Source organism: Zonotrichia albicollis, chromosome 1, assembly GCF_047830755.1.
Source record: "Zonotrichia albicollis isolate bZonAlb1 chromosome 1, bZonAlb1.hap1, whole genome shotgun sequence".
NCBI classification, from domain to species: Eukaryota; Metazoa; Chordata; class Aves; order Passeriformes; family Passerellidae; genus Zonotrichia; species Zonotrichia albicollis.
In genome coordinates this window covers 40,290,216-40,317,643 of record NC_133819.1, presented here as the reverse complement: position 1 = coordinate 40,317,643, position 27,428 = coordinate 40,290,216, and the positions used below count along the sequence as shown (strand labels likewise).

The window sequence follows — 27,428 nt, the reverse complement described above, 5'->3', positions numbered from 1 at the left end:
GAGGGGGCAGAGCACTGGAACTGGCTGACCAGGGAGGTCGGGGGAGTCTCCCTCTCTGCAGGAATTCCAAACCCACCTGGACGCCTTAATGCAGCACTGTTCGTGGTGACCCTGCCTTGGCAGGGGGCTGGGCCTGGATAATCTCCAGAGATCCCTTCCATCTCTAACAATTCTGCGAGAGCGTTCCAGATGGGAGCGCCAACCCGCAGCAGCTCCCAGGCCGCTCGGAGCCGGCTGCAGCCCCACCCAGGTCCGGGCGGAGCCAGCCCTCTGGCCCTCGGCGGGGCGGGGCGGCGGCCCGCTTGCACGCCGGGATTTGCAGTCCGCTCTCCCTTCTTCCTGCCCGCTCAGCCGGCGGGGCCGCCTCTCTCCTTCCGGGAGCGCCGCTCGCCCGTTGGCGGGGACCGGGAGCGGCGTTTGTTGACTTCCTCGAAGGCGGCGGGGGCGGCGCCCAGCCCCGGGAATTCCCCGCGGTGGCGGAGGCCGAAACCGCGGCCGGGCCGGCGGGCTGGGGGCGATGGGCGCCCGAGGGGGCCCGAGCGGAGACCGCGAGGGGCGGCGCTGCCTCCCCGCCGAGCTGAGCGCCCGCCGCTGACCCGCCCGGCAGAGCGGGGCCCGGACAGGTTGGTCCTGGCGCGGGGGGAACGCGGGGCGGCCCCGGCCGGGGCTCCCCCGGCGTGCTGGAAAGCTTCGTGCCCCGTGGAAGAAGAGCGACTCTCCCCGGGAAAAGAGGCTGGTCTTTCGTTTCTCTCCTTAAAATAAGAGTCGTCCTCGTATAAGCCCAGAATTTTGAGGGTTGGAAGGGAGATCATCTAGTCCAGCCCCGGTGCCGAGGCAGGGTCACCTCGAGCGGGTTACGGGTGACACAGGACTGTGTGCAGGTGCGTTTTGAATGACTCCAGAGAGGGAGACTCCACGCCCTCCCTGGTCAGCTTGTTCCAGTGCTCTGCCTCCTTCATATGAAGTTCTTCCTCATGTTGAAGTGGAACTTCCTGAGCTTCAGAAGGAGCAGCCTCTTCGGTCTTGTGCCGTGTCCCTGCCCAGTCACGCTTGGCCGGAATAAGGGGTCAGTCATCCCGTGGCGGGAGGGTGAGCGAGGCTTACAGGTGCCGCCAATAGGGTGGGCTTGGGCCTCGGGCAGCCTGTTAGCCTGGCTACAAAGCTGCCTCTGATCGAGTTGAAAAACTGCGTGAGTTCTTGGAGCTGCAGTTTGTGCCTTGGTACAGAGCAGTCTGGCAAAGGAAATGAGCAAACTACGGGTTTGCTGTGAAAACAGAAACATGATAGAATATTGGAGCTGACAGGAATACAGGTGCTGCAGGCCATGTTAGTTTGGAAGAAGGAAGTGTAGTTGTGTATGCTAGTGGTGCTTTAAACATATAAAAAAATTGCCTCTTGAAATCCTACTGTTTCACCTGGTAGGGAAAAAACCCTTATCTCCTTAAATGAATTGGTCCCCTAGCAACTTAGATGTGAGTGTCAGCTGTTCCAGTGAGTGCTTTTAGGAGTTTTGTTTCTTAAGGAATCATTTCATTTCCCCACTGCCTTTCACTGTATGTATGCAGTAAAATCAGTGTGCTGGAAACAGACTCGGGAAAAAGCGAAGTTAGGAGAGAATTACTGCCAGGACAGTGAAATCTGCTCTGGACTCCAAAGGTCAGTTTCTCTTCTGAGACAGTTTTCTGGGACATGCTGTTATGGGCTATGGGAAACTTTCATTTCCGGGATAGTGGTGTATGATCACATGCTTCTGCTGCAAATAGTCCAAGTTATCTGTTCCAACATCTATTTTAGAGTTTTAGTAATTCTACTAAAATTACTGTAGAAACCAAAAGAAATCTAAGATTATTACTACTTTTTGTTCTTTGAATAATTGCTGTTTAATAACAGCACTTTTGTTAGAAGTGTTTATCAGATAATTGCCCTATAGCTTAAGTAGATTGCCTCAAATTTTAAGCAGAATTTTTTCATCTAAAATCTCAGTGAAGTCAGAAGGCAGAAAACACTGGCTCATTGAACTCTAAATTAGACTGTATGAAGGGTTTACCCACCTTCTCACTCCCAACACCTGTGTTTTTTGCTAAAATTTATAATTATTCAGAACCTTGTTTGCTGCATTTGTGGTTTAGAAAAGTGTGAGTTGACCATTACCCAAGTGCTAGCTAGGTTATGCTTTACAATGAAAATTAAAGAATGAAAAGTTTTTCAAAAGAGCAAAGAGGGTGAAGTGACATCTTTGTGCAGGAAAAATGGGAAATAAATGAGAGAGTTTTAAGATTGCCTAAATTTCAGCAAGTATTCTACTATGGTTTTCAGTATATCTTTTATATGTGACACTCAAAAGGTGGGGAAAATGTGCAAATTATTGGTCAAATATATGAACAAACTACTTAGTGTACTCAGGGCAGAGAAATAGAATAATTTCATCTCACAGCATTGGAAAATCATAGAGTTGCAAATGCAGTAAAATTTGTTTGTATTATTTCAATAGATGCATTGAATTGGAGATTGTGCACTATAAAATGTTAAATGTGGGTTGCCTACTTAGGAAAGTGAAAACTCCCCTGTCACTGCACATGCTATTCATATGCTTTCTTTAGAACAGAATTTGAGGAAAAAAAGAGAACATGTAGAAGGAAACAATAAAATGCAATGTGGGTTTACCTTTTGATATATGTTTTCATTCTTTCACAGGGATTTTCTAGACAGGGGAAGTCTGACAGTCCATCTTGAATAAAACAGTGTTAATGAGATCCAGTTTGCTAAGATGGCAACGCTAGGATTAACAAAGGGGTCAGGATAGGGACCAGCTTGGTAGGAGTCAGTGGGGAGTTCTGCTGAACTCCATACCTGTGTCCATTATCCATGGTTCACTTTGGACTCAGTCTTATGTTTTTGCTAAATGTTTATACTATACTTGCGTTAATTAACTAATTTACATGATTATACAATTTTTTTTATGTGGAATTCTTTGTGTATGAAACCGTAGGTGCAACTAAAATTTGACAGGACCTTTGGGGAGAAGAACTTAAGCTTGAGAGGGTAAGTGAAGCATAAATGGCTTGAATATTCGAAGTCATCCACTTGGAAGCTGTTGAGTGGAACTTAGGTTCAAATTACCAGGTTTATCTGAAATATTGCCATATAAATCTGAATATAGGATTTTAGAAGACAGCCCAAGTTGAAAAGAACCTGGCAAGATCATCTGGTCCCCTTGTAAAAGGGAGCCTGAATCAGATTTGCTGGCATCCTGTCTTGGATGAAGTTGTGTCTTGGAAACCTGCAGATGTTGTGTTAGTGAGTTGAGGATGAGCAAGGGCCATCAGTGAGACTCACTTGCCTTCCAGTGGCTGTAACAGGTGAGGCATATTTCCACTTGAATTAAAAGTTAATACAATTACAAAAGGCTTATCACTGAACTTGTGAACTTATTGAATTGTAATTAATCTATTGAATTGAATAGGAAGAAACTTGTGATTGGGAGGTAGGACCTGTTGTTTGGTTTACAAAAGAACATATGAAAAAAAAATCCAAAACAAATCCTCTTAACTTTTGGAAATAGTTATTCCTTATAAACCTTTTGAAATGGGAATGAATGAACAGCAAAAGAAGGGTTTCAATAACCTTTCAAGATACTTATATTTGGTGCTAGAAATGTTTAACAGCCAAAAGCCATTTTGGTCCTACTTAGGTTTGTTTGACAGCACTGCTTTTAATTACTTTCAGCATTAAATGTAATAGTTTAATAAACTGGATTACATGATGCTGAAAGGATAATATTTTATTGATTCCTACTTCTGGGTTTTTATTTTCCCCCTTTTCAGGTAGTTGTCAGGGGGAGTGATTATTGTGACAGCATCCACAGAAAGGCAGATTGAATACATTACATTGAGGATGCATAAGGTTTGCAAATTAGCAGTGGAGGTACTGGAGTCTGACACTGTTCAGAGAAAGTAAAATTTATCAAGCGCTTTTGTAATAAAATGGGCTGTTTATTGCTTTTCTGGTCCTTGTGAAAGTAGATTATTTATTATAAAAACCTTGAGATTGAAAAAAATTGCCTGTTGTACCTAAGGAGATTTTACTTGGCTTTTGTAGCTTCCCCAGATGTGCGGGATAGATGAGCTGCGGTGATGTGGTGTGTGAGCTCAGAGACAGAGAGTTTCCATTTCCTGAAGGCAATAAAACGAAAGCACTCTGGAGCTGTGATGCAGCTCCCATGCTGACGTGTTTCTGAAGGAGCACCCAGTGCACTGGGACTCGCTGGGAGGGCGCTGGGCCTGTGCACTTTGGCCATATGGAAGCATGAGCAGCGGCCAAAGCAGCAGATGTGGGTGTGAGCAGCTGCTGAGATGTGTGAGAATTTTTATTACTCTTAAACGGAGCAAGTATGTGTAAAAAGTAATGCCTTTCTCTGTAGAACAGTCTGTTCACAATTGGAATCAAAGAGAACCTAAGATTTCTGAAGGAGAGGTGCAAAGTGATGGATGCTTAAAGAGACTGGAAGTCTTGCTGCTTGTTTTAACATCTTGTGTCATATGCTCCAAGTACTGTGTGGAGTTTTTGATGCTGGCTGCAGGAATTCTGTATTATTCCTTGCTATGCTGAAGTGTCTTTAAAAAAAGAAAAAAAAAAACAGTACAGCTTTTTCTGAAATTAAGGTGAAGGTTGCAACATGCTCGCTCAGCATCCCTTTGGTTCAAAGGCATTTCTTGAATTTAAAGGGTTTTTTATGTTTACATGCATTTATGTATACCCTTCTCTGTACAAAAATTATGCTCTTGTTATCAGCAGCTGGAAACTGTTCATATTATCCTTAGGAAGTCAAACCCTTCAAGTCTGGAAGGCAAACAGGAAAACAACCATCTTGAAATTATTTGCATTTGGTATTTGGAAATATTGTGAGAATTGTTTTATTCTCTTTCAAATCAACTGTTAGGCCAAAATAAGAATCTGCTTCATACTGGGAAAAATTTAAAGTAATCCTGCTTTTACTATCTCTCCTTCTGATCCGAGAATAAGATTAGCATTTCAAACTACAGAGCTCTGTTTGTGCAGTGGTCTGTTTGCTATTAGAGCCTCTGCATCCCATGTTCCTCATATGTAGAATGTGTTTTATATTTAACTGCTTCCCATGGTGTTAATGACTAGTGTTCTTAAAGCTCTTTAAAGAGAAAAGCTGTGTTTCTGCCAAGCATGAGGAAGATATGGGAAAACATTTTTTTGCTCAAAATATTCAGTGTATTGAATCAAAGCTGTTCTATAACCTATGTTGAGCAACAGAAGTGGTTCCTGTTTGTTCTTCTGTTCTTCACATTGTGTGAAAGAAAACTTAGGTGGTGCCACTTCTTCAAACTCACTTGCTTACAAACAGGGAGCATAATTAGTCCTGCTAGAACTTAATGCTGTTTCCTATGAACAGTGTGTTCAGGTTGGGTTTTTTGTTTGTAGGCTTTTAAACATTAGTTAGTTAATACAATAGTAGTACTGGTACTCATTTAATGTATTTTGTTTCGGACTTAAAGATTAAAGTCCTTTTAAGTAGGCTGTTTTAAGTGTGCAGATCATTCTAAAGTGTAAATTAAATATATTTATCACTGCAAAACACTTAGCTACTGTGCTGAAGTAAAGGGAGTAAAAAGTATTAAGAAGACCTTTCTTGGAATGGGATGTGTGGTAAATGGGATTGTGAAGTTTGCCTTAAGGAGGCCGAGATGGACATGAGTTGTATTCAGAGACATTAACTTGTCGGTATATTACTTCAAATATTTTAGTGAGAAATCTTTCACCTGAACCGGTTACTGTAGCACAGATTATCTCATGAATTGCAGCTCCAGAGAGGTCAGTATTCACTCAGGTGTTTCAGAATGTCAGCTCTGAGGCATTTTCAGCAGTGCATATGAATGTGACTTTGAATTAGGAGAAGTCAAACAGATTAAAACAGGGCAGAAGTCTGTGGCAGGACTTGGTGAACCATCCTGAAAGACCTTCTGGCATTCCTTCTTCCAGATTTGAGGAGCTATAACCTGTGGAATAATCAAAACACTTATTTGATTGTTGCTGTCAGTTCATATTTTTAAGATGAGGTAATACAGTACTGGGGCATCTAAATTTTGATTCCTGTCCTCGGGTGAAATCAAAGACTACAGCTGGAGTTGGGGATTTCTTACAGACATTTCTTTTTCTATACTGAGGGTTTTTGTCTATCCTGACAGCAAAAAAAGCTGGGTGAGCTGTGCATTTCACCATGGCCTTTTACAGTACTGCTGATCTTGAACTGTTTAATGGCAGCTTGTCATCACTTAGTATGCAATACAGTTAGTCAAAAATGTGTATATTGGATTTTTGGGAACTGTTATCTTCAGTGTAGAAATTTAGAAAAGCGTGCAAACAAAGTCCCTTTGAATTATATGGAATTAAATGCTTCTCTTCTAAATAATCTCCACTTCTGGCTTAGAGAGCAGCATCAGAAAACCAGAGTTGAATAATCCTATAAACTAAATGAGATCTTTCAAGTAAAAAAATGTTAGAGTAACTAGTCTTCCTAACAGGTGCAGGTTAGGTGTGTATTTGTATTTATAAAATAGTATTTGTGTATACTGAGTCTTATTTGGAAAGTGTTTCTCTCCTGGAGGCTCATAAAGGCACTTCTGGTTAACAAAATGCAGAATAAATATGGTCCTGTTTTCCCATATTGCCATCTCCTGGTAGCACTGATGTGTGCAAGAAATAGGGAGTGTATGATGCTCAGGTTTAGGAGCTCTAGGAAAGTATGGGGACAAAGATCTCTGTTATGTACAAGGTCACAAATCTGCTGCTTTCTCTGAGAGATAATGATGAGCTGTGACACTTCTTTAATGACATTTGAGTTAAGTGTTCCGAGAAAAGGAGATGTGTTGCCTTGAGAGGGCAGGCTCTTGGGAATTTGATGGGATGGGTGACAAGGCTTGCAGAGCCTTTGGTGAAATGGGGGAGGATAAGCTGGTATGTTATGCTCATCTTGGAAGACAAAATGAGCAATTCCTTCAGTCAGTTAATGCAGTTTGAATGATGTGGTGCTTTTGGTCAAGGTCACCTTGCACATGGAGTGATACTGTGCTTACAATGAAAAGGAAGCAAACCTTTCTTGCAGGGTTCTTTCTACTTAAATATCACAGAAATCACAGAATATTCAAGGCAGAACAACAAGCAAGGGAAACTTAGGCTACTTTTTTGTCAGAATGCATCAAACAACATACAAGGCATCTATTCACCTCCTGAACATAACCATTAAAAGGAGTTCAGCTTTGGTGTGTAGTATTCTTGTCTTTTTTTCACTGTTGAAAAACTCCATTGCTGTCTTATTTAGTAGAAATGAGCTGTCACAGTTTTTTATCATGTTGTCTAACTGGCTTGGAGCAAATTGAGACAAATGTGATAAGAGCACTATTGTTCAGCAGTAGCTGTACTACAGCTCTTCCTAATGCTGCACTCTGAAAGCTTTCCAGCATGGTGAGAGGAGTTTGACCATACAGACAAGCTCCAGGCCTTTACTTCTTGTAATCTATAAACAAATGGAAGTCTAGTATCTATAAACAAATGGAAGTTTAGGTTGAATTCAAATAGCAAATACACAATAGAAGCAGCAATTGTGACTGTGGTTTTTTTTTCACTAATGCCTGCCTTTGCTGCAAAGTTCTGCTGATCAAGTCGGTTTTCTGTTGAAGTAAGTTTTTCCTGCAGTACAAAAAGCTGTCTTCATTATGCTCAGTTCTTTCATTCCAGCATTTCTGTTGGTTCATTAGCTAATCATCAGGAACCTAAGGATTTGTTGAAGGGGAAAAAATAAAAGTCTGCTTTTTGTAGAAGTCACATCACTAGTTTGTTTCAAGGGCAGTGGTATTATCCGGCACTTAATAGCATTTCTTAGTACTGCATATGAATACAAGTAATCTTGATGTTCATAACTAAATGAGATGTGTCTGGTTTTGGTTAGTTGTTTTTGCATTTTGGAGGTTGGCTTATTTCTAAATAAACCCCAAAACTTGTTCCAGATAACTTGTAACTCTTAAGGAAAATGCTTTTGGGGGTTTTCTATTGAGAGCTGTTGCTCAAGAAAATACATAGAATTTCTTTAAGATTGTATTTTCTTTTTTGAATGTTTTGCTGTGCCTGAATGATGGAGGTTGTAACAAAAGCTCAGTGTAATGTCTACTTTGCATTTGTCATTCACATGGATCTGCCAGGTATTTTAGAGTGACACTTTACTAGTGATCAGACTATTGTCAGTTTTCTCCACACATATTGAGGCAGATCATGTTACTGTGCATGTTTTCATTCTCATCATATTTTCAGTCAAAAATTACTGTAATTGTTCAGAAGGAGGTTTTCTGCTGTGACCAGGGAAAGAATAGCTACCCATACAGTCTCTTTAAGGACTAATACAAGTGTAATTTAAGATCATTTAAGATTATTTTAATGTTTTGGAAAAATATAAGTATTTGGATTCAGAAATAAAGAGGCTTTGGCACTTGTGCTCAGGAACCACAGGAGTTGGTTGATTTGTTGGAACTGTACTCTTTTACTGCTCAGTGCCGGCTTGCAAAAGCTCAGATATAGTATTCCTTTGGAGTTCAGATAGTTGGTACCAGCCAAATTCTACATTGGTGTTGAGTCTTAATAAAAATGAATTTGAGGGTTCATACATCTGATAGGTACTCAAAATATTTATATCAAGTAACGGTGAAATGTGTCTTTTCTAAACAGTGTATTTTCAAGGTGACATGGATTTCAAGATTTTTCAGCAACATTAAGATACTTCCTGATTATTCAGTCTTGTCTTGTCATACTTAGACAGAAACACCCTGCAGTATTATTTTGGAAGGTTTTCAGACTCTCTGATGAATTTGTCTTTGTGAAAACTTAGCACTTATATCTGTCTTTTTAACAGCTGTCATGGAGGAGTTGGTAGAGGATGACATCTGTATTTTGAACCATGAAAAAGCAGACAATGCTCACAAGAGAGACAGCGATATTCCTGTTCCATCCTATAGTGGAGATGAGTCTGTTGCCTCACACTTTGCACTTGTCACTGCATATGAAGATATCAAGAAACGACTGAAAGAGACAGAGAAGGAGAACTCCTTCTTAAAAAAAAAAGTGAGAATTTTAGAAGAGAAGGTAAGAAAATAGTTGATATACCAGTTTCTGGTAGCAGCTTCTTGTTTGCTTCTGGCTGGATGGCAGAGAAGAGGGTTAAGGATTTGAAATATATATTTGAAATAATTTCCATGTTAAAAAGTTTTTATAAATAGTTTTATTTATTTAAGTGAAATGCAATTTGTTCCTTTGGTAGTTCCTTTGTGTCATACTGGCATTTTTGATTCTCACTGGGCACATATATGATGCAATGCAAAGACAGTGGCTGATTCAGACAGATGTCTAATTGCATAGAATTTGTCACTGTAGTTTGGGTGCCACTTTGTGGTGTTTATTAGCTTGGGCACATGTGACACAGTATTGTTGAACAGTGAGGTGCAAAGCTTGTAAATTATCAGAATCCAGGAACTGTGTGTCAAAAGACCCTTAAGCATACCAAAATGATAAGGAAGAATTGGTTGGTAAGAATATCCAGCTAGGTCTAGCTAATCACAGCCTCAAGTATGAAATGCAAAGTTGAAATGCCTAACATAGATGTTGGCTGGCTGGTTTTTGATGCAATAATTCTGAAATATAAATGAATATTGGAATTTGTTTTATAAGCAGTTTCTCATGGCCATAAACTAGTGAAGTTCATTAAAGCTAAAAATTGACCGGGGCAGGTTTTTCTCTCCAAGTAAGGAATGCCGTGATGAAATGTATGTCCATTGTTCAGCATTGAGTGTCTTTGTACTGCAGAAGTTATTGACTTTGATAGATTGCTTTCTTATATAAGATGTAAAGATAGATCCTAGTGTTAGAGCTGAGACATTATTTAGGACTTTCTCCTAACTATGCTACTGACTCTTAAAAGCTTTCCAAGTGTGTATTATTTTGTGGCATTGGAATGAAGCACTTGAGTCACACTTGGCACAGCTTTGAGACACTTATTTGGGAATTCTTGGTGAAGACAGGATTGACTTTTTCTCAGAAAGGAAAACCATCTCAAGACTGTCTTTATGTAAAGTTTAAGGGGATGTTGGGAATAGGAATAGAGCTTTAGACCTGAACCATGCTGAGTGTAACATCTTTTATGTTGTTACTAAGAATCACAATAAACAGGATTTGACCTTGACAATTCCTTTTGTCTTGTGTGTTTTGGTTTGGCCTGGTTTAGGTTAATTCTCTTGAAGATGCTACTTTGTTTTCTGTAGAGAAAACTTTTTAGTATGTGAATACCACTAAAATGTTTCATGAGGGAGGCCAAGGCTGTTAGTGACTTTCAGTCTTTGTCAATAGCTAATGTACCTGTATGCTTAAAAAATATATGGGGAGTTACCCCTTTGGAGTCTGTCATTTCAGCGTTCATGGAAACTTCCAGAAAGCTTATTAAGGCTTATGTTCTATGTGAGTGGCTTTATTAGGGGGAGAAAATATAAAGGACAAAACTTAAAAGGAATCATACAGATAAACAAAAAAAGCAAAGGGCAGAAGCTTCCTATCTGTCTTCCTGTTTTCCCATACTTTCTTGCAAGCAAACACTTTAAAGAGGAGATATTTAAGGTAGATATGTGAGTGTCAATGCTTCGTTTTAGTAATTTCTTTTGTGTGACTCCTAATTTTTAAGAAAATATGTGAAAATCTGTTGTGAATATCTGCAGGAGGTACACATAAACGAAGTGTACAGGATAAACAGAATGAAAAGGAGAATGCAATACTTAATTAAAACAAGAACTTTTAATATGAATGGATATAATTTGATGTAAGACTTCTTTCTGTCTTATTAAAAACACTGAATATATTTTAACTCTGTTCCCCTTTTTCTAGCAATCCAGTGGGTAGTGGTTATTCTGCCTTGCTTGTCTTTTGCCATAGCAGGCAGTAAGATGGTGGTAATCTCAAAGTTAATAGATATTTATAAAATTATTCTGCTTTGGCTTTTTGTACATAAATAGGTGGGAAAAAAATCTTTATTTACATTATGAGGCATTTAAGTAATTATGTTTGGCTTCCTTTGAACTTTCTGTTTGTTGTGCATTTATATGCTTAAAACTCCTTTTTCAAAAAGCAGTTTACATTTTTTTGGAGCCTAGAAAAAGTATGATTAAGGGATTATCAGTGGGAGTAATGATGACTTATGAATGGTTTTTAAGTACTCATAGGAGTGAACTCATAGCAGTGTACTGGAAAGTGTCCCTGTCCATGGCAGGGGGGTTGGACTAGGTGAACTTTTAAATGTCCTCTTCCAATTCAAACTACTCTATGATTCTATAAATTAGTGAGCATTAAGTATTGTTAGAGATTTCAGAATCTGTAGACAGCCTTTGCTGCACTTTTGTAAAAAACACGGCCTGTATCAGTGTATTTGACTAATTTGTTATCGAAACTGAAAAAAAAAAAAAAAGGAAAAGCTGTTAGATTAATATGGCAAGCTTAAAATTTTGCAGTTCCCAGCATCACATAGAAAACTCCTCCCTTGTTCTGTTCCCTGTATGTTGCCCGTTCAGGTGCTCGGCTCGCGGGCGGAAGAGGAGTGCAGCTCGGTTGGGCGGGAACAAGTCAACAAGGCCTACCAAGCCTTCCGAGAGGCCTGCATCGACCGCGACCATCTGAAAAGCAAACTGGAAAAAATGGTGTGCCTTTTTAAGTAATGGCTTCAGGGCTTGCTTTATCAGCACTGCATAGTTAGTACCTGTTTACTCTAGAATGAGCTTTATATTCTTAAGATCTGTGGTGTTGGTTTTATCACCCTTTTAAAGTACATGACAATATTTTCTGTAGAAATAGCGATTTAATGTACCTCAGTTTTATTACTGGGCTAGAATAATGTTTAAAATAAAAATCAAAGTAATATTTTTTTGTTGTTGTATTTGTTCTAAATTATTGAATTGTCTGACATGATAGAAAAATGCCTCACAAATTATTTTGGATTGGGGTTTTTCTCTCCTGAAAAACAGGCAAAAGAAAGTGCGGAATCCTTGAAAAACTTGAATGAACAGTTGCAATCTAAAGAAGTAGAGCTGTTACAACTAAGAACTGAAGTGGAAACTCAGCAAGGTATGCATTTGGTTACTTCATCTTAAGGTATAGTTATGTAGTTATGTAGTGGTTATATTGTGATCTTGGGGCATGAAGAGGCTTAACCCTATACAAGGGCAAGGTAAGAGAGGCATGAACAGCACTGAGGTACTTTGAACTTGTCTTCATTCTCATGAATGGTGACACGTATATTCTGAGGCTGCTGTGTCCTCCCACCCTAGGTGACTGACAAATTTGAGAAATGGGCACCACCTAACAGTTTATAGGCTGGTGTCCGGTTTTCGGCTGTTTGGAGGGCCTGGAAAGGCCCGGGGTGGCCTTGGGGCAGCCCGCGTATCAAGGGACAAGAAGAGGCTTCAGTTCTTCTTTCGGTCTCTGTGTTTATTAATTGTTTATCTAAAAGATTTTCTTTCGGCCCGACAGAGATCTGCTCAGCAGCCAGCCATGAGCCCACTGTCTCGCCCTCCGGGCAGTCACCTATCTTTATACCCAAAGTTACGTGTACAATATTTATCATTTTTCCCCAATACCTTTTACCCTTATTGCCCGGTGCACTTTTAGTAATGACCAATCCCAAAGTGCCACCATCACCACAGAAGATGGAGGAGAAGAAGAAGAAGAAGAAGGACAGGACACGCCCCAATTCCTCCATCTTACTTCTCTAAACCCCCTGTACAGAAATCCTAAACCCTGTGTTTCACCCTCTAATTAACTAATCCCTTCACCATTCACCCCGGTGAAATCCTCCTATCCTCATACAGGTGTCGTCTCCTGTGTAGGATCAAAGTCCAGCCACCAGACACTTCTGGCAACATTCCAGGACTCCCGAGCCCCCCAAGGGTGGTCTCGGTGACTCAGCACCTCAGTCCTGAGGTGCTGAGATCCCACAGGCTGGGTCATGTACTTCTCTGGACCCCAGCACCTTTTCCTCAGAGCAGGGCAGAGGCCTGGTCAGATATGAAGATCATTCAGTCAATCCCACTTCCTCTGGCAGCTGCAGAGGGTCCAGCATATTGCTTTGTCTTGCTGTTGGATACAACAAATACAAGAGGATGTTGTATAGCAACAGCTGCAGTTGCCAACAGTTACTTAGCTGGCTGGGAAATGAGGGAAAGTAGAAAGATGTTAGTTGTAGAGAGCCTGGTGAAAAGAGGAAGGAGAAAATAACTCTATATCCTGGCAATTCCAAAATCCCAAATCCAGCATCTCTTACTGCAGTTTTAAACAGTGCTCTGTATGTGATAGATGCATTAAACAAAACATCATGGAAGGAAAAAAGCCCTTGATTAATTTAGTTACAAAAAGATGCCATCTGTATAGAGTATGGACTGACTTCAGAGTATGTACAAATACAGTAATTTGAAAGGCACTTTTGAGTATGGCTGTGCTTGAATTTCATTACTCTCCAAGAGGACCTTAAGCATGTATGTAATGCACTACTTCAATTGCACAAATGTTTAAGCCTAGAAAAACAAATTGCAGGTAGTGCTAGTATCACTGTTGAGGATGTCATCGTTTCCGGAGGTAAGAATTGCAGGGTTTGTAAGGAGAGCTCTGAAAATGTGATTATTTCCTTGTTTGTAATTCAGTTTTACTCATAAGTGGACTCTGGGTACCTTGCTTTAAAAAAAAAAGAATCAGTGTAACTTAAGGCTGTTTAAACTATTAATTCTGGAAATAAGCGTACCACGCAATTGAAAACTTGCGGCGTTTCTTCCTGTCACATTCCTTCTTTTCTTGCTGTCTCACTGATGCCCTGCTACTGATCTGATGGTAGCATCAGCTTAAGTTGCTTCTTACCTTGTGAATTGCTTCATTCTAACAAGATTTGTGTAACTTTTATGCTTTCCCCTTTGGTTTAGATTGTATCTTTTGTTCTGTGTCGAACTTCTTGATGTTAAACTTGGGGAAAACGTAATGGCAAGTGATGTAATAATACAAATCTGAGGACAAAAAGAGTCATGTTTTCAAAGCATGTGAGAAGTATGCAAGTTGGCATATATGATGTGTATTTGCCATAAATGGATTTTTTTATTTCCAGTGCCTTTTTGTGCTAGTACTTCGTTTTTCTCTGTGTCAAATGTCCAGTGCATTCCTAGAAAGTAGGGCTCCATGCTTTAAACCCAGAAAATAGACCAGTAATGCCAACAGCATTACCAGTGTTATAATTCCCTGTTGCCATGGACTCCAGTTTCTCCAGAATATAATGTTTTTGTAAGGCATGGGCTGATTGAAGAACATCTTGCATATTGAATTATGTTCTTTAGACTGAGATTGGAATCTAATTGTCTTGTTTGTCTTCTTCACAGTGATAAAAAGTCTGAATTGTACTCCGGCTAACTGGGAATTAGAGAAGCTGAGCAGTGACCTGAAAGTGCATAGTCTGGAACAAGATCTAGAAAAACTCAAGGAAGAGTGCAACAGTCTCAGGAAGGAGTTGCAAAATTCCAAGCAGAAGGTACCTTAATTTTTAAGGAATTTTTGTATTAATGGTTTCTTTTAAATCCCAAGGTCAATTCAAAATCAAGGGTTAACAAAAAGATGACGTATATATGAATATTAATATCTTGGTAAAATTAACCTTAAATATTTTCGTAGACTGTCATTTTTCTTGGAAATAGGGAGGTGTTCATGGCATCAAGCCTGTCGAAATTTAAGAAGTGTCTGGATAACACTCTTAATTAGAAAGTTTAGCTTTAGGTAGTACTGCAGTGAGCAGGGAGTTGAACTTAATCCTTACAGGTCACTTCTAACTCCAGATATGCTATGATTCTATATGGGTGAGATTTCCCAGCCATTGCCCATATAGCAACAGAAAATAAAGCTTTATGATTTTTTATAAGTAGCCACTGAAGTTCTGTGTAACCTGGGCTGCTAAGAAAGTTTGGGCAAAAGCTGGCCTCTATTATTTTCATTTTTTTTTAAATAGCAACGGGATGCTAATGTTTAAAGATGTCATGAACTTTGTTTAAGGAGGTGCGGCACTTTTCTTCAGGGTAGTTGCATGAAGCTTATCAGGAAAGTTCCTCTTTTGGCACCCTTCCCTGCCATTTCTGGGACAAGTATCTGTTCTGAGGGACACATTTTGTAACCTAGGCGTTGTTAGGATCTCAAAAAGAAAATTAAGATAACAGTAACAAAAAGCAGTAAGTCATTGTCTAGTGCATTCTTTCTTCTTTCCATCTTACCTTTGATAAAGGTACAGTGCCAGTCTCTAGGACTCTGCAGTCACACTGAAGTCACACAGTGAATGTAAAACATTTAAATGTGATTGTTTGAGGAGGCAGACTGTTTTACATTCCTTATGGTCATTAATAGTGATGATTATATAATCTGGAATCACACAGCATTTGCGTGAGTCTGCAGTTTTTCCACTAGGTGGGGATAAAGTGTGTGATGTGTTCTGTTAACTTCCCTTACTGTTGGTTGTTTCTCTTGGGTCTGGAGCTGTTTCAGGTGCCTTCAATAGCTTGTAAATCTGAAGGACTGCTGTAACTTGTGTGAAGTTCTGTTGTCTTCGGGTAACTCTAGAACAGAGTAACAGCTGCATAAATAATTACAGATTGTATTGTGACAGTGAATGATGTCAGAGAGAACAGACTAAAATAGCATTTGTAAGGAATACTGCATGTGACACTGTTTAAATAATGTTTATGCCAGCAGCTTTTGTTGCACAGAGCAAATACAAGGAACAGCTTTTTGTTTAGTTTTGGGAGGTTTTGTTACATTGGTTTGGGGGGGGGGGGATTGTTGTTTTTTTGCTTGTCTTTAATACAATTTCTTCTTGATCCTGGTAACTGCTTAATACAGGAAATAAAGTGCATGTTTTCAAATATGGGGTAATACAGTGCAAATTTTTTATGCTATGAATTTAAACCTTTGGGAGATGGTGATAAAGCTCAGGAGGGGAAAATCTGTCAGGTGAAATACAGTCAAGTGTGATTAATGGGCAATGACAAATCAGCATTATTTCATCTCAGCTGGCATTTTCATTATTACTTATTTTCATTACATTAGCTAATGAATGTAATAAGTAATAATGAAAATGAAAACAGGAAAAGATGTTTTCAAATGTTTTCTACCTTAGGCAAGTGTACGTTCTGTTTTTTGTACCTTAAGATATTCTTACTCAAGTTTAACATTGTAGTTGATGCAGCGTGTACATTAACAAGTTGCTTGAAATATGTGCAGCCTGTCTTAAAGCCACTGTAAAGGGATCAAATCCATAACAGCTTTGGCTAGAGGGGATGATAGGAAAGGAACATGGAAAGAAGGGATATGAAAGGGAGGGAGCTCATCACAAGTGAGAGTCTAATAGAAGCACAGCTAACAAAGTGAGTCCAATGTTTGATTTGTTAAACAGTCCTGGTAAATTCAGTGTGACTGCCTATATGTGCAATTTTAAAGTAGTCTTTCAGACTGAAGAGATAAATTATTTTCTGTTGTTATTTTTAAAAAATTAACATAAATTATTTTCTGTTATGTTATAAAGTTATAAAATTAACTTGTGGAAGTAAATCTATACTGAAACAGCTTCCTTTAAGTTAAGGATCTTTATATACCATGACATAGAAAGAAGAAAAAAAAAGACTGATTACTTTCTTAAATGGGCATTAAAAGTCTTTCTCAATTTCTGCTTTTTAAACAATCTCTAATTTTGAGAGTTCATCTGTTTAAAGAAAGAAGAGTATGGAGGTGGCTGAGCAATGCCTTTGTATAAGTAGGTAGTTTAAGCATTTCTTAGTGGAAATTCTTAGTAGAATTGAAACCCACTTTTGAAACCCACTGCAGCTAACACAAATGAAGACTACTTGTGAATTTCAGTATTAGGCAAATTGGAGTTTCACTGCTGTTGTTTGAGAGAGAAGATCTGAAATCATGTTCATTCATTCTCTGTTTTCCTTTCACTCTGTTATGCAGGACCAGGCTCAAGAGGAAAATCCATTACATGGAGACCACCTTCAAAGGCAAGACATCCAGAGGTATGAAGTACTTCATTTTCAGTTTACAGAGGGACAGTTGTTTGAACAAGTAAATTATTCTTGCTGACTCTTTAGGTGTGACATAATTTCACTGAAAGTCTAGGTATAGTTATTTAGCAAGATCATTGTAATTTTTATTTCTTTGTTGTGTTTGTAGTTCAGGATGATGATGAATATTTATATAGTTATGCCTGTTGGTGCACTTACAGCATTTTCCACCAGAGGGAAGAGCAGCCCTTCACAATGCCAGGCTTTAGTGCAGTGGGCCTTGCTGCTTCCTTGGGTGTTGAAGAGACTTTTCAGCCAGTGAAAGAGAACATACAGACCCTTCCCATCATCTGTTCTCTGGTGCAGTGAGGCTAACAATGCACACACTGCACACAAATCACACTTTGTCCTTTCACCTTGACTGGATACTTATTCCTGTGGTTCCTCCTGGAGCTTTGCTGTCAGCCTCACACACCTGATAAAAGATGTTCTCTCAACACACAGCAGCTATTTCTTTGATCACTGCTCTGATTAAACTGATCATTTGATCAAATAATTACTAATCAGAGCAGATATATTCCATCAAGTGGTGCTCAGGTGGCAGCCATCTAAAAGAGCATATGGACTCTATAATGTTTATTGTAATATAAATACTAAACAAGTAATAAATATGTAAGCCCATCCAAAAATCTGTGGAGGAAACACTCAAAAAACCTCCTATGAGAAACATTTGTTGTAGCAAGCAATCCTGCTTTTTATAGGAAATGGTGGAGGCATTTGCCCCTAGTTAACTTTCTAGAAACTAGTTACTTCATATTTGTGAGCAGCCTGCAAATCTGACTTTAAATTCTCAGTGTGAAAATCTAATTTGCTGTACATTTAAACAGGCTGTCATAGTGAAGGTTCATATCACATGTTAGAAAGCAGGGAATTCCAGGCATGGGGAATCCTGGGTTTTCAATTACAAATTCCATGAAAATTGGGCTTTGCAATGGGATTCTAGGCCAGTATTCACAAAAACAATTAAAATCAGTTGCATGTGATTTAAGTGGAATTCTGGTACCTGCAACCCTTTGCAAGATGCTTGTAAAACTGCTAAATGCATTTTAAAAAATTAATTCAAGAACTTTTCTTCTGGTTGGTGGCAAATATTTGAGCTGTCCCTGTATTTGCCACTTCTGTGTTAAATATTGGACAGTTCTGGTTTGACATAACTGAAGTTTTTGATCTTATTTTTTAGACCAAAGCATAAGAATTAAGGAAGTGTGGTTGCCACATCAGCATTCAAATTAAGTTGTCATATCTCAACTGTGGTCATATCTCAAGAGTTGAAAGAGCCAAAAGGAGTCTGCAGTAGAAAGGCCACAGGTTTAGCTGAACTTCTTGAAATATCAGTTCTGAAAATTTTAACTTCCTATTAGTCAGAACTGCTGACACTTAACACATTATTTATTAAAATAACACCTTCCTGTATTTTTAAACAGAACTTTATGCATCTGAACTTTTGTATTCTGGTGAAATATTTCTGTGGATAGAAGTTCTATTTCTTTGTTTTAAGAGAACTCTCTCATTGTTGACTTGCATAATAGCCACTTCTCAGAGTGATTTTGAACACATTTGTGCTTGATATTTCACGCAGGAGTGATCATATATTGCTATTTTTGAAGGATAGTGTTACATACAGTTATAAAGCTTATTAATTCTTACTCATCTCAGTAGCTTGAAATATTGAGCTGTTTTGAAATAAATGCCTTTAGTGAATGTAGTGAGGAGGAAAAAATTCTGGAAACTCTCGTCCGTTATATTTGTCTTCAATAAATGTGTTTTGGTAGGATGTTAATCATTAAAAAAGCATTAAATCATTGCATTCATGTTTAAGTTGAAGTAACTACATCCTTATGTCTTTGAACACTAAGTTAATTATTAATCAACATAAATGCGATATTCAGTGAGCCTTTGCTAGAAATTTTACCAAGAAACATATGGTAATGCTGACTTTTTTTTTCTCCTCTTAATTTTCTTAGCAGTTATTAACCTGAAATATCAGTGTTGGAACAGTGCTGCTGTTGCTAAATATGTTTCTTCTATTATGCTGTCTTAGAGAATGAATTGGAACACTATTTTTTACACTGTCTGATCAGGCAGTGTATTAACACAAATTGGAGGCCTTGAATATGAAAGAGTATATTTTAGATTGGACTCTGTGTGTATGCTCAGTTTGGGTCTCAGGTATTTAGTCTGAATTCAGTGTAGCAGTGTGCATGGTATAAGACCCAAATACTGGTTTTTGATTATTTGAAATAAAAATAAGTTAGTATTACTAGGCTCATAATATGTGTTGTGGTATGTGGTCATTTACTGAAAGGTATTCAGAGTTAACGCTCTGCCTTTTTTATAACCCGGTGTCATTTTATTTAAAGTATTCCTTTGAGATGACTAATTTTATTGGAAGATGGTTAGTTTCAGATACTGAAATGAAAAGTAAGCTTCATGTTTCTTTCTTTTGGAGAGTTGAAATTATTATTATTACCTAGTATGTCAATATATAAAGCACTGTATATTGCAATAGGTAAGAATCAAATTATATACAAAGGTCCATCCATTTAAGGTAATTCTCAGTGCTGTTCAGTCCAGTTACAGTTAGGGTACTCCAACAAAATTTGCAGAACAATTTACTGACAGTCAACACTTGATAGGCATGTTAATAGGCTGCTTTGGAGGCAGCAATATTTAACTTGTAATAAATTTTTGTTTTGAAAGTTTGCAACAAACCTATTGGGATCTGAAGAGAGAAATGTCCAATTTGCGTGTAGCGACTGACAAGCAAGCTGAGGTCCTACAAAAACTGAAAAGGAACCCACCAGGAGCCAAGAAAGGCAAGTCAGTGTTGGCAGTAACAGACCTTACAAACACAAACCATTGATACAAGCTGTAGCATTTTAAAAATAAACCAGCTATCATATCTTATCAGAATCTCATCAATTGAAGTTGATAAGCTAGACTGTATTATGGTTCCAGCTTCCCCATTTTCTGCTTTTGCTTCTATCTCATACTGGTCAACTTCACACATAAAGGTGTTGCTGATGTGTTTTTTCTTCAGTACTGTATTCTGTTCCCCTTGTGGCTTTTTTCTCAGTCAAGTGTTGCTTATGTGCACAAGGCTGAGGTGTTAAGTTTACTTGTATTTGACCTTTTACCACAACTACTTCATATTAGGAGGGAAAAAATCTTTTTGCAAATGCAGTCTTATTTTCCCAGTGCAGAATATATGAAGTATTAAATTTGCAACATTTTAAAATCAGACTTTAAAAGAATGAAATTCCTTATTGTTCCCTATTTCTTTGTATTTTATTCAGAAAAGTTGTCTTTTCTAACAAAATGCTACACAGTGTGACATTTTATGAATGTCAGAATACTGGGGAAACAAAACTGCCTTAAATAATTTCAAGGGTTAAATATTTTTCACATAAAGTATTTAAATTTTCCATGAGCACTTCATCAGACAGTTCTTCTACTCCATACATATTTTTCTCTGAAGCCAAATGCTAGACTATCAGGCAAACAAACGGTGGTAAAGAGTTAATTTCCTTTGTTTTCTGCTCACTTCAATTGTGATCTTTACCATGCTCAGAATACTGGTGGAAGACAGTGAATTTGGTTACAGTGTACTGGTGACAGTCTCTGATGTCCCTGTCCATTACCAGATCAAGACATTTTGTTTCTAAACAGCTCAGTGAGGTAATGACAGGATCCCTGCCTTTGTGGTCAGCAGTGACTAATGATCACTTTGTCTCTGGTACTTGGCTGATACAAACTCTCAACATTTTGTAGATTTGGCCATATTGTTACCAGGTGAGTCTGTGTTCCTATAATTCTAAAACATGTTTGTCAAATAACTGCAGTGCAGCAGAGAAACTGGGAACTGAATGAGTCTAAATAATCTTGGATCTGTCAAGGTTTGATGTGATCACATACAGTCTTTATGTCCTTACTTTTAATTTGCAGTTACCTGTCTTGCCACTACACAACTACTTACTTTTCTCTTCTCCTTGGTGAGGAGACTCATTTTCTGCAGTTCTTATGCAGTTGTTCATCCACAGCCACAGAAGGCATTCTTGATTGATCAGGAAACAGTGGACTTCTGCCTTTTCATCTGTAGACTTTTTTCAGTAATTTTTCAGAAGTATGTGAGAGTGGACAGGTCTAATCTTGGTCATCAGCCACACTTATGAATGCAATGCAGATACATCTTTGCTTATATGTATAGACAAATCTTGGCTTATGCAAAATATGGGTACAATTGACTGAAGCCTTTGACTTCCAATACCTCTAGTACTGACTTTTGGCATTTACAGACCAGCTACCATTGTCAGAGGTGCACTAATTCTGCAGAACACGTGTTCATTACTTCATGTGGGACATGAACAGTATCAGTTAACATGTGGATTCTACTTAGAATGTAGAGAGGCATTTTATGTGTTATGTATGGAGGAATTTTCAACAAATGGATGTGCTTGTGGGGTTGTTTTTCTTTTTTTTTTTTTGTTGGTTTTTATTTGTGTGGTTTTAGTTGGTTTTTTGGGAGTTTTTGGTTGGATTTTTTTTGGTACATTTTCAATCTATTTTAGTGGATTCAATTTTTCTCGAACTTCTAAAGGTCTGTGGGCCTCTAATTGCTTTTTACCCCTGCCAGCACAAAAATGCCAAATCCAGTGCCTTGCATGTTTTTCAGACATGATGCCCATGGTGTTGGAAGGTGGTTTGGGCTGACATCCACAAATTTTAATTTATTGTGACAAACAGAAGTTGTATTCTTTGACCAAGATACCAGCTTCTTTTTCTGTCCCTTAAGAACAAAGGTTAAAAATTACAATTCATGCTCAAGATTAACAGCTGCTCTAGAAAGCTATGTAAGATGTGAGTTTTAACTCAGGAGGCATTAATCTAGTCTGATTACATGTTTATGTAGATTATCACTACAAAACAAAATGACCTGCTTGTATTTGGCCATATGTCCAGATGTATGTTGAAGGTACAGCTCTTCCATTTCAGGTAGATGCTGTTCTGTTTCAAACCCCCCCCCGCCTAACAGTTTAAAACTCCTCTGGAATGTCACATAGCTGAACATTGCAGTCTGTCACTTTACTTTTGAAAGTCAGACAAGAGAACCTGTGAACACCACATGTTTCCCTCTTACTGCTTCATAGGTAGTGAGAATTTGGGTTCTGGATGGCACAAGAACACAGCTTGTTAAAGAATCAGTAGAATAGGGAGCAGCATTCAGTCTTCTGCATGTGGATGATTTCTCCAGCATGTGAAAATGGTCTCTGTTTCAGCATTCATTTCAGTCTGGTCAGAAAGATCCATCAGTTTATCTGTGTTGAAATAGGAATTGGGAGATATCCTTGGACTTGGGTGTGTTTTAGACATTATGATGTCAGGATTTTGGGTTCATCTTGAGACTAGTGAGGGTAATATGTTGTTTTTAGATTTCAAGTAGTTACTGAATATGGTCCAAAAACTTGTGGCTTGAAGAAACTGTGATTAACATCCCTGCTAGACTGTAGTACATTTGGGGTACATGAAAAATGCATTAGATAATGTAATTTTAAAATCTTTTTTTTATCTTCTTCCTTCAGCTGCCTGTACTGCACCAGTGCAATGTGTTGACTTGAACATTTCAAAGGTGAATCTGACATCTGGGGTAGTGTATAAAACCCTGTCACAAAACGATAAAGCCCTCGGCAATGCTGTGTCTCCCCCTCTGCTGAGAGATGCCCCTGTCCCATCAGAAAGGGTGACCCTACAAGCTTGGACAGATGAGAGACCAATTCCAGCTGACAGCAAAATGTTTCAGGAACACCATTCCTATGGAAAGAGCTCTCTGGAAGATAATTCCTGGGTATTCCCAAGTCCTCCAAAGCCCAATGAGAATATGTTTTGGGAAATGAAAAATAATCCAACTTTGTTAAACTGTCCAGCAGATTACCTGGATCAGTGTAATCAAAACTGTCTGCACAAGAGTTAAACAATTTTTAGAATGAACTGAGGCATTTTTGGAGTGATTTTGAATAGGCACCTTAATGCTCGAACTTTTAAGGAGAGAAAACAAATTGCTTGAAATGTTCTTTCTTTATTTTTAATTCTAGTTCCAAATCAGAAAGCCAAGTCTTCCTCTGCTGTAAATCAGGAGTGAGTTCCTTGATGTTAAAGCTGTGCTGGTGTAATGTAAATACAAAAAAATCTAGTATGGGGCCTAGATAGTCTTGTACTGCAAATGACATATATTTGCTAAAGGTTACAATGAAAAGTGAGTTTGTGGAATAAAACAAAATAATCCAGTTCTGTATTTGTTTGCTATTTGTATGTTATCAAGAAAATACTTGGCATCCAGTGTTAGACCTTGAACCAGCTCTGAGCTTATATTTTGACAGTGTTCTTTTTCAGAATAAGGATAATATGAAGAATTGGATTATCTTCCTTCCTCCTTTCAATTAGCTTTGATTCCTCTGGTTTGTAAATGCATTTTTCTGTAATATCAAACTAAGAAAGGTGAGTTTCGTTTGTTTTTTGTTCCAACCTTGATTTATATGAGACAGTGGCTGGAGAAGAACAAACCTTAGGCTATGCTGTTTGATTGCCTCATTTAGGGCTTGATTGTGAAAGGTGAAGGACCTTAAGTAAAGTTGCTGCTGCTGCCCCCTGCGAATCCTGGAGGTTCAGCTTGTTTCCCTCAGTTCCTGCTGAAGGGAGCTGCTGTAACTGCAGTGCTGCTGCCACAGACCCAGCGTGTTCACAGTGCACTTTTCCATATTGTGCCTCCTTTGCACAGCACCACAACTCTGACTCTTCATTCCTGTGGTAGTGAAGGCTACTAATTTTTCTTTTGTTAAAGAAACAAAGCCTTAATTTAATCAGACTTGGTGTTGTTGCATTGTTGATATACAAAAATAAGTATTTTTGTGGTGTCTTTAGTATGCCACTGAGAACCAGAGCTATTGGAATTCCAGCTACCTGCTGTATAGATTATGGGTGTCTAAGCACTACTTTTTCATTATTTTTTTCCTCTTAAGGCTATGAACTGTTTCTAGACAAGTATAATTTATGTTTTTGGGGTTTTTTTTGTAAACTTCTCTGCTTCATATCTGGCTTAATACAACAGGGTTAAGTGAAATGTCTCGACTGCTCAAAAAGTTGAAGAAAAATGCATTGTATTTTGGATCCATGATACCTAATTTGTAATGGGCAGGAAGATATTTAATACTGAATACGCTATTTACAAATGTGTGGGTGGGTGAAGTATTCAGCTTCACAGATCCAGCTTAACATCAACGTAATAAAAATTAATTTCACAGCTGTTTAGTAGCTAATTATCTTAAGATGGCTTGCAAATACACGGGGAAGCTCTGGCAGTAGCACAGCCATAGCAATGATGGGCTGTAGAAGCGTTAGGAGGATGCTGCTACGTGACCTGTGTGGTTCCAGACACCCTCCCCTGCACAGTAAGCGCTTCACACAGAGCCCATCTTTCACTTTGTCTGTCAAAGGCAAAAACAATGCCTTCCACATACCTTCTGTAGTACAAACAGCATACATAAACAATGTTTTCCATTCACCAGATATTGTTTTTATCTTTCTATTATCTTGCTCACGTATACTGGCTTGTCTGTGATTAATGGAAATGGTGTCAGATGCTGGAATTTATTCTGACCAATGAACACAGCTGACTCAGGGGAGTACAATCTCTTGGAAAGTAATAGAACAAAATCCAATATGCATAAAACAAATCCAAGTCACTAAGCTTTAGCTGATAGAACCAACTACCTATGTAATAACAAAGAAAACATTTCTCATGTGGCTGCATAAGCTATATGGTACCTAGTTCTAATGTAGTTTACTTTTGGGGTCCCCCACCTCAGTATTACAGAGGTTTTTTTATTAAGGAATGTAATATTCAACAGGCATTAATATGATTTGTGCAATGAAGGAATTCTACTGTGTAAGATATTAAATAAATTTATTTTTGTTTGAAATTGGTTTCACTAACAAATCTCCTTTCCGTATGGGGCACAAATTTTTTTGCTGAAGTTTTAATTCCTTTATTGTGTATAAATGTTATTCCAAAACCAATTAGATTTGAGGTTCATTGCTTTGACTCAAGGAAAAAAATCAGCCATCTGCTGCAGCCTGCTTCAGCATCTTCTGTGAGAAGTATCCTTCTGGATGTTGAAATCTGAAGGATTTATTTACCTTTGATTACTTGTTTCAAAAGGTTCCCAGTCAGCCTGTCCTGTCCTGTATGAAATAAAGACTTTCTGTGCAGAGCCTGAGAACTTCCAGGTTTTGCCTTTGACCCTTGCTTTTATATTCTGTGTTCCTTCCCAGGCAATGTTTGATGAGAGGGACTTCAGGAGTGCTGCTGCTAACTAGGGAGAAGAGGGACTGATGCCAGAGAGTTTGCTGCAGGCAGCATTTCCAATCCAATCACTCACTGCCATGTCCAGGCTGTAACATTTGAAGAGGAAGTCCCCAGACCTGGAGTCACTTGGGAGCTCGCTGGCTTGTGAAGCATCTGTTGGGTCTGAAGCTTGCAATCAGATTTTGACTGAAGATGGAAAAGTCATTTAAATCCACGCCACTAGTGGCTTACAGTGCTTTTTCCATTTTCAGAAGTGAAATTTTTTCATCAGTGACAGCAAATTACATGGAGAAGTAGCTGTAATAACGGGGTTCTGGTGTTAGTGTGCCTGTGTTACATAAAACTGTATGGAGTAAGGACCAAAGTTCTCAATTATGTTAAAAGACCTCAAGAAAATTTTAACTTGAATGCAAACTTTGAACATTTTAAAACCGCCACCAAATTGACAATTTTTAATTTAAGAAATCACTAACTCCATTTAACAGAAATGAAAGCCAGCTTTTGGGGCAGCAGGAGGTTGTTGCTTTGCACATTTAAATGATCACACGGCAACCTGATGATTATGTATTTGGGTATTTGGTGATTTGGATGAACCTTCTAATAACTTACATGTAAACCTGCACTGTTTGGTTAATTATTTTTAAAATCTGATCGTTGAAATTTCCCTGCCATTTATTCGTGTACAGCTGATGCAAACTATCCACATTGAAGAAAGCAAACCCCCAAATTAGCTGTGATGCATTGTCCAATTTTTACAGCTGGAAAAAGACAAGAGCAGCACAAGACATATGGTGGAGTTACAGTAAAACAAAACTCATTCCAACTAATGAAACACAGGCCCACGTAAGTATCACATGAACTAGACTGGTGGGATAAAGCAGATTGAATTTTCTTCCAACACCAGCTTGCAGCAGACTTTGCCACTCCTGTGCTGAGACAGCTGCAGCTTCAGTGATGCTGTGGGCTGGTAAAGGAAGAGTGAAGAGCTCTGGCACCTGACTGACACCTCTGTTGTTTTCTGATCTCAGACAGGCCCTGTGAAGGACAGTGGTCACAGAGGTGTAAGGTATTTCCCTGATTCTCTGAGTGTAAAAAAGGGCAGGTAGGAGTTTGAGGTTTTTTAAATTTTTTTTTTTTTTAGGTTTTATTATTTTTTGAGGGTTTTTTTCAGGCTTTTGACACTTTCTTTAGGGAGAGCGGTGTTACTACTTGCAATTGTATGAACATAGAGCAGTTGATGAGAGCATTTTATTTTTTTATGACCAGCAGTAAAGGCAAACACTAATTTTAACTGAGTTGCAGTTGGACCATTAAAAAAACCCACCCTGTGTGGTAACTGTCCAGCAAAATTAATTTAATTGTATTTTAAGATGGAAAAGAGCAAGTCAAACATTAAGATACAGTAATCAAAGTGGTAAGATGATTATGTTTGAGTATGGCTGTTTGATCTAGGGAGAAACATGCAAGAAACACCCAGGTGCTTACTGTTACTGAACCAATTTTTACCTAGGTGGATCACTTACAGTGCAAGTGTATTTGACCATTTCTTGATCAGCAGAGTGAACAGGACAGAGGAATTTCCTACAGGAATTACCTGAGGAGGAATATGGCTGTGCCAAATGTGGAGCAGAATGGGTTTCTGGCTTGCATGTTAATTTCTGGGTGCTGTCTCAGACTGCAGTGGCTGTTCCACTGCCCTTTAAAAAACCTGTGCATTACAAATTGCCCCTCAGATTCCCTCTGAGTTTGGGTTTTAGTGTCTGAAGGCAAACTTCTAAATCAGAACGTGACACCTTCTCCTTCTTTCCTCTCATATCTTCCATTTGTAGGGGGCTCCCCTCAGGAGTTTGAAGAGACCTTTAATACAGCCTCCAGTGAAAAAT

The 27,428-nt window shown here is 38.7% G+C and overlaps 1 protein-coding gene across 6 annotated transcripts; it reads left to right on the top strand.

The window, feature by feature from the left end:
* Window positions 1-480: 480 nt before the first annotated feature.
* Window positions 481-27,237, top strand: AZI2 (5-azacytidine induced 2). 6 transcript variants are annotated; one of them, XM_074538906.1, is made up of 10 exons: window positions 483-623; window positions 2,990-3,042; window positions 3,161-3,359; window positions 8,930-9,159; window positions 11,625-11,750; window positions 12,075-12,174; window positions 14,466-14,614; window positions 17,077-17,138; window positions 19,887-20,002; window positions 22,766-27,237. In XM_074538906.1, the coding sequence occupies exons 4-10, from the start codon at window positions 8,935-8,937 to the stop codon at window positions 23,152-23,154; spliced, it is 1,167 nt and encodes a 388-aa protein (XP_074395007.1). In that variant the 5' UTR covers window positions 483-623; window positions 2,990-3,042; window positions 3,161-3,359; window positions 8,930-8,934; the 3' UTR covers window positions 23,155-27,237. The 6 variants fall into 6 exon arrangements, with proteins under 6 accessions (XP_074394996.1, XP_074395007.1, XP_074395003.1 ...); XM_074538902.1 differs by lacking the exon at window positions 3,161-3,359; XM_026799081.2 differs by lacking the exons at window positions 483-623; window positions 3,161-3,359 and adding an exon at window positions 1,176-1,656.
* Window positions 27,238-27,428: the final 191 nt, after the last annotated feature.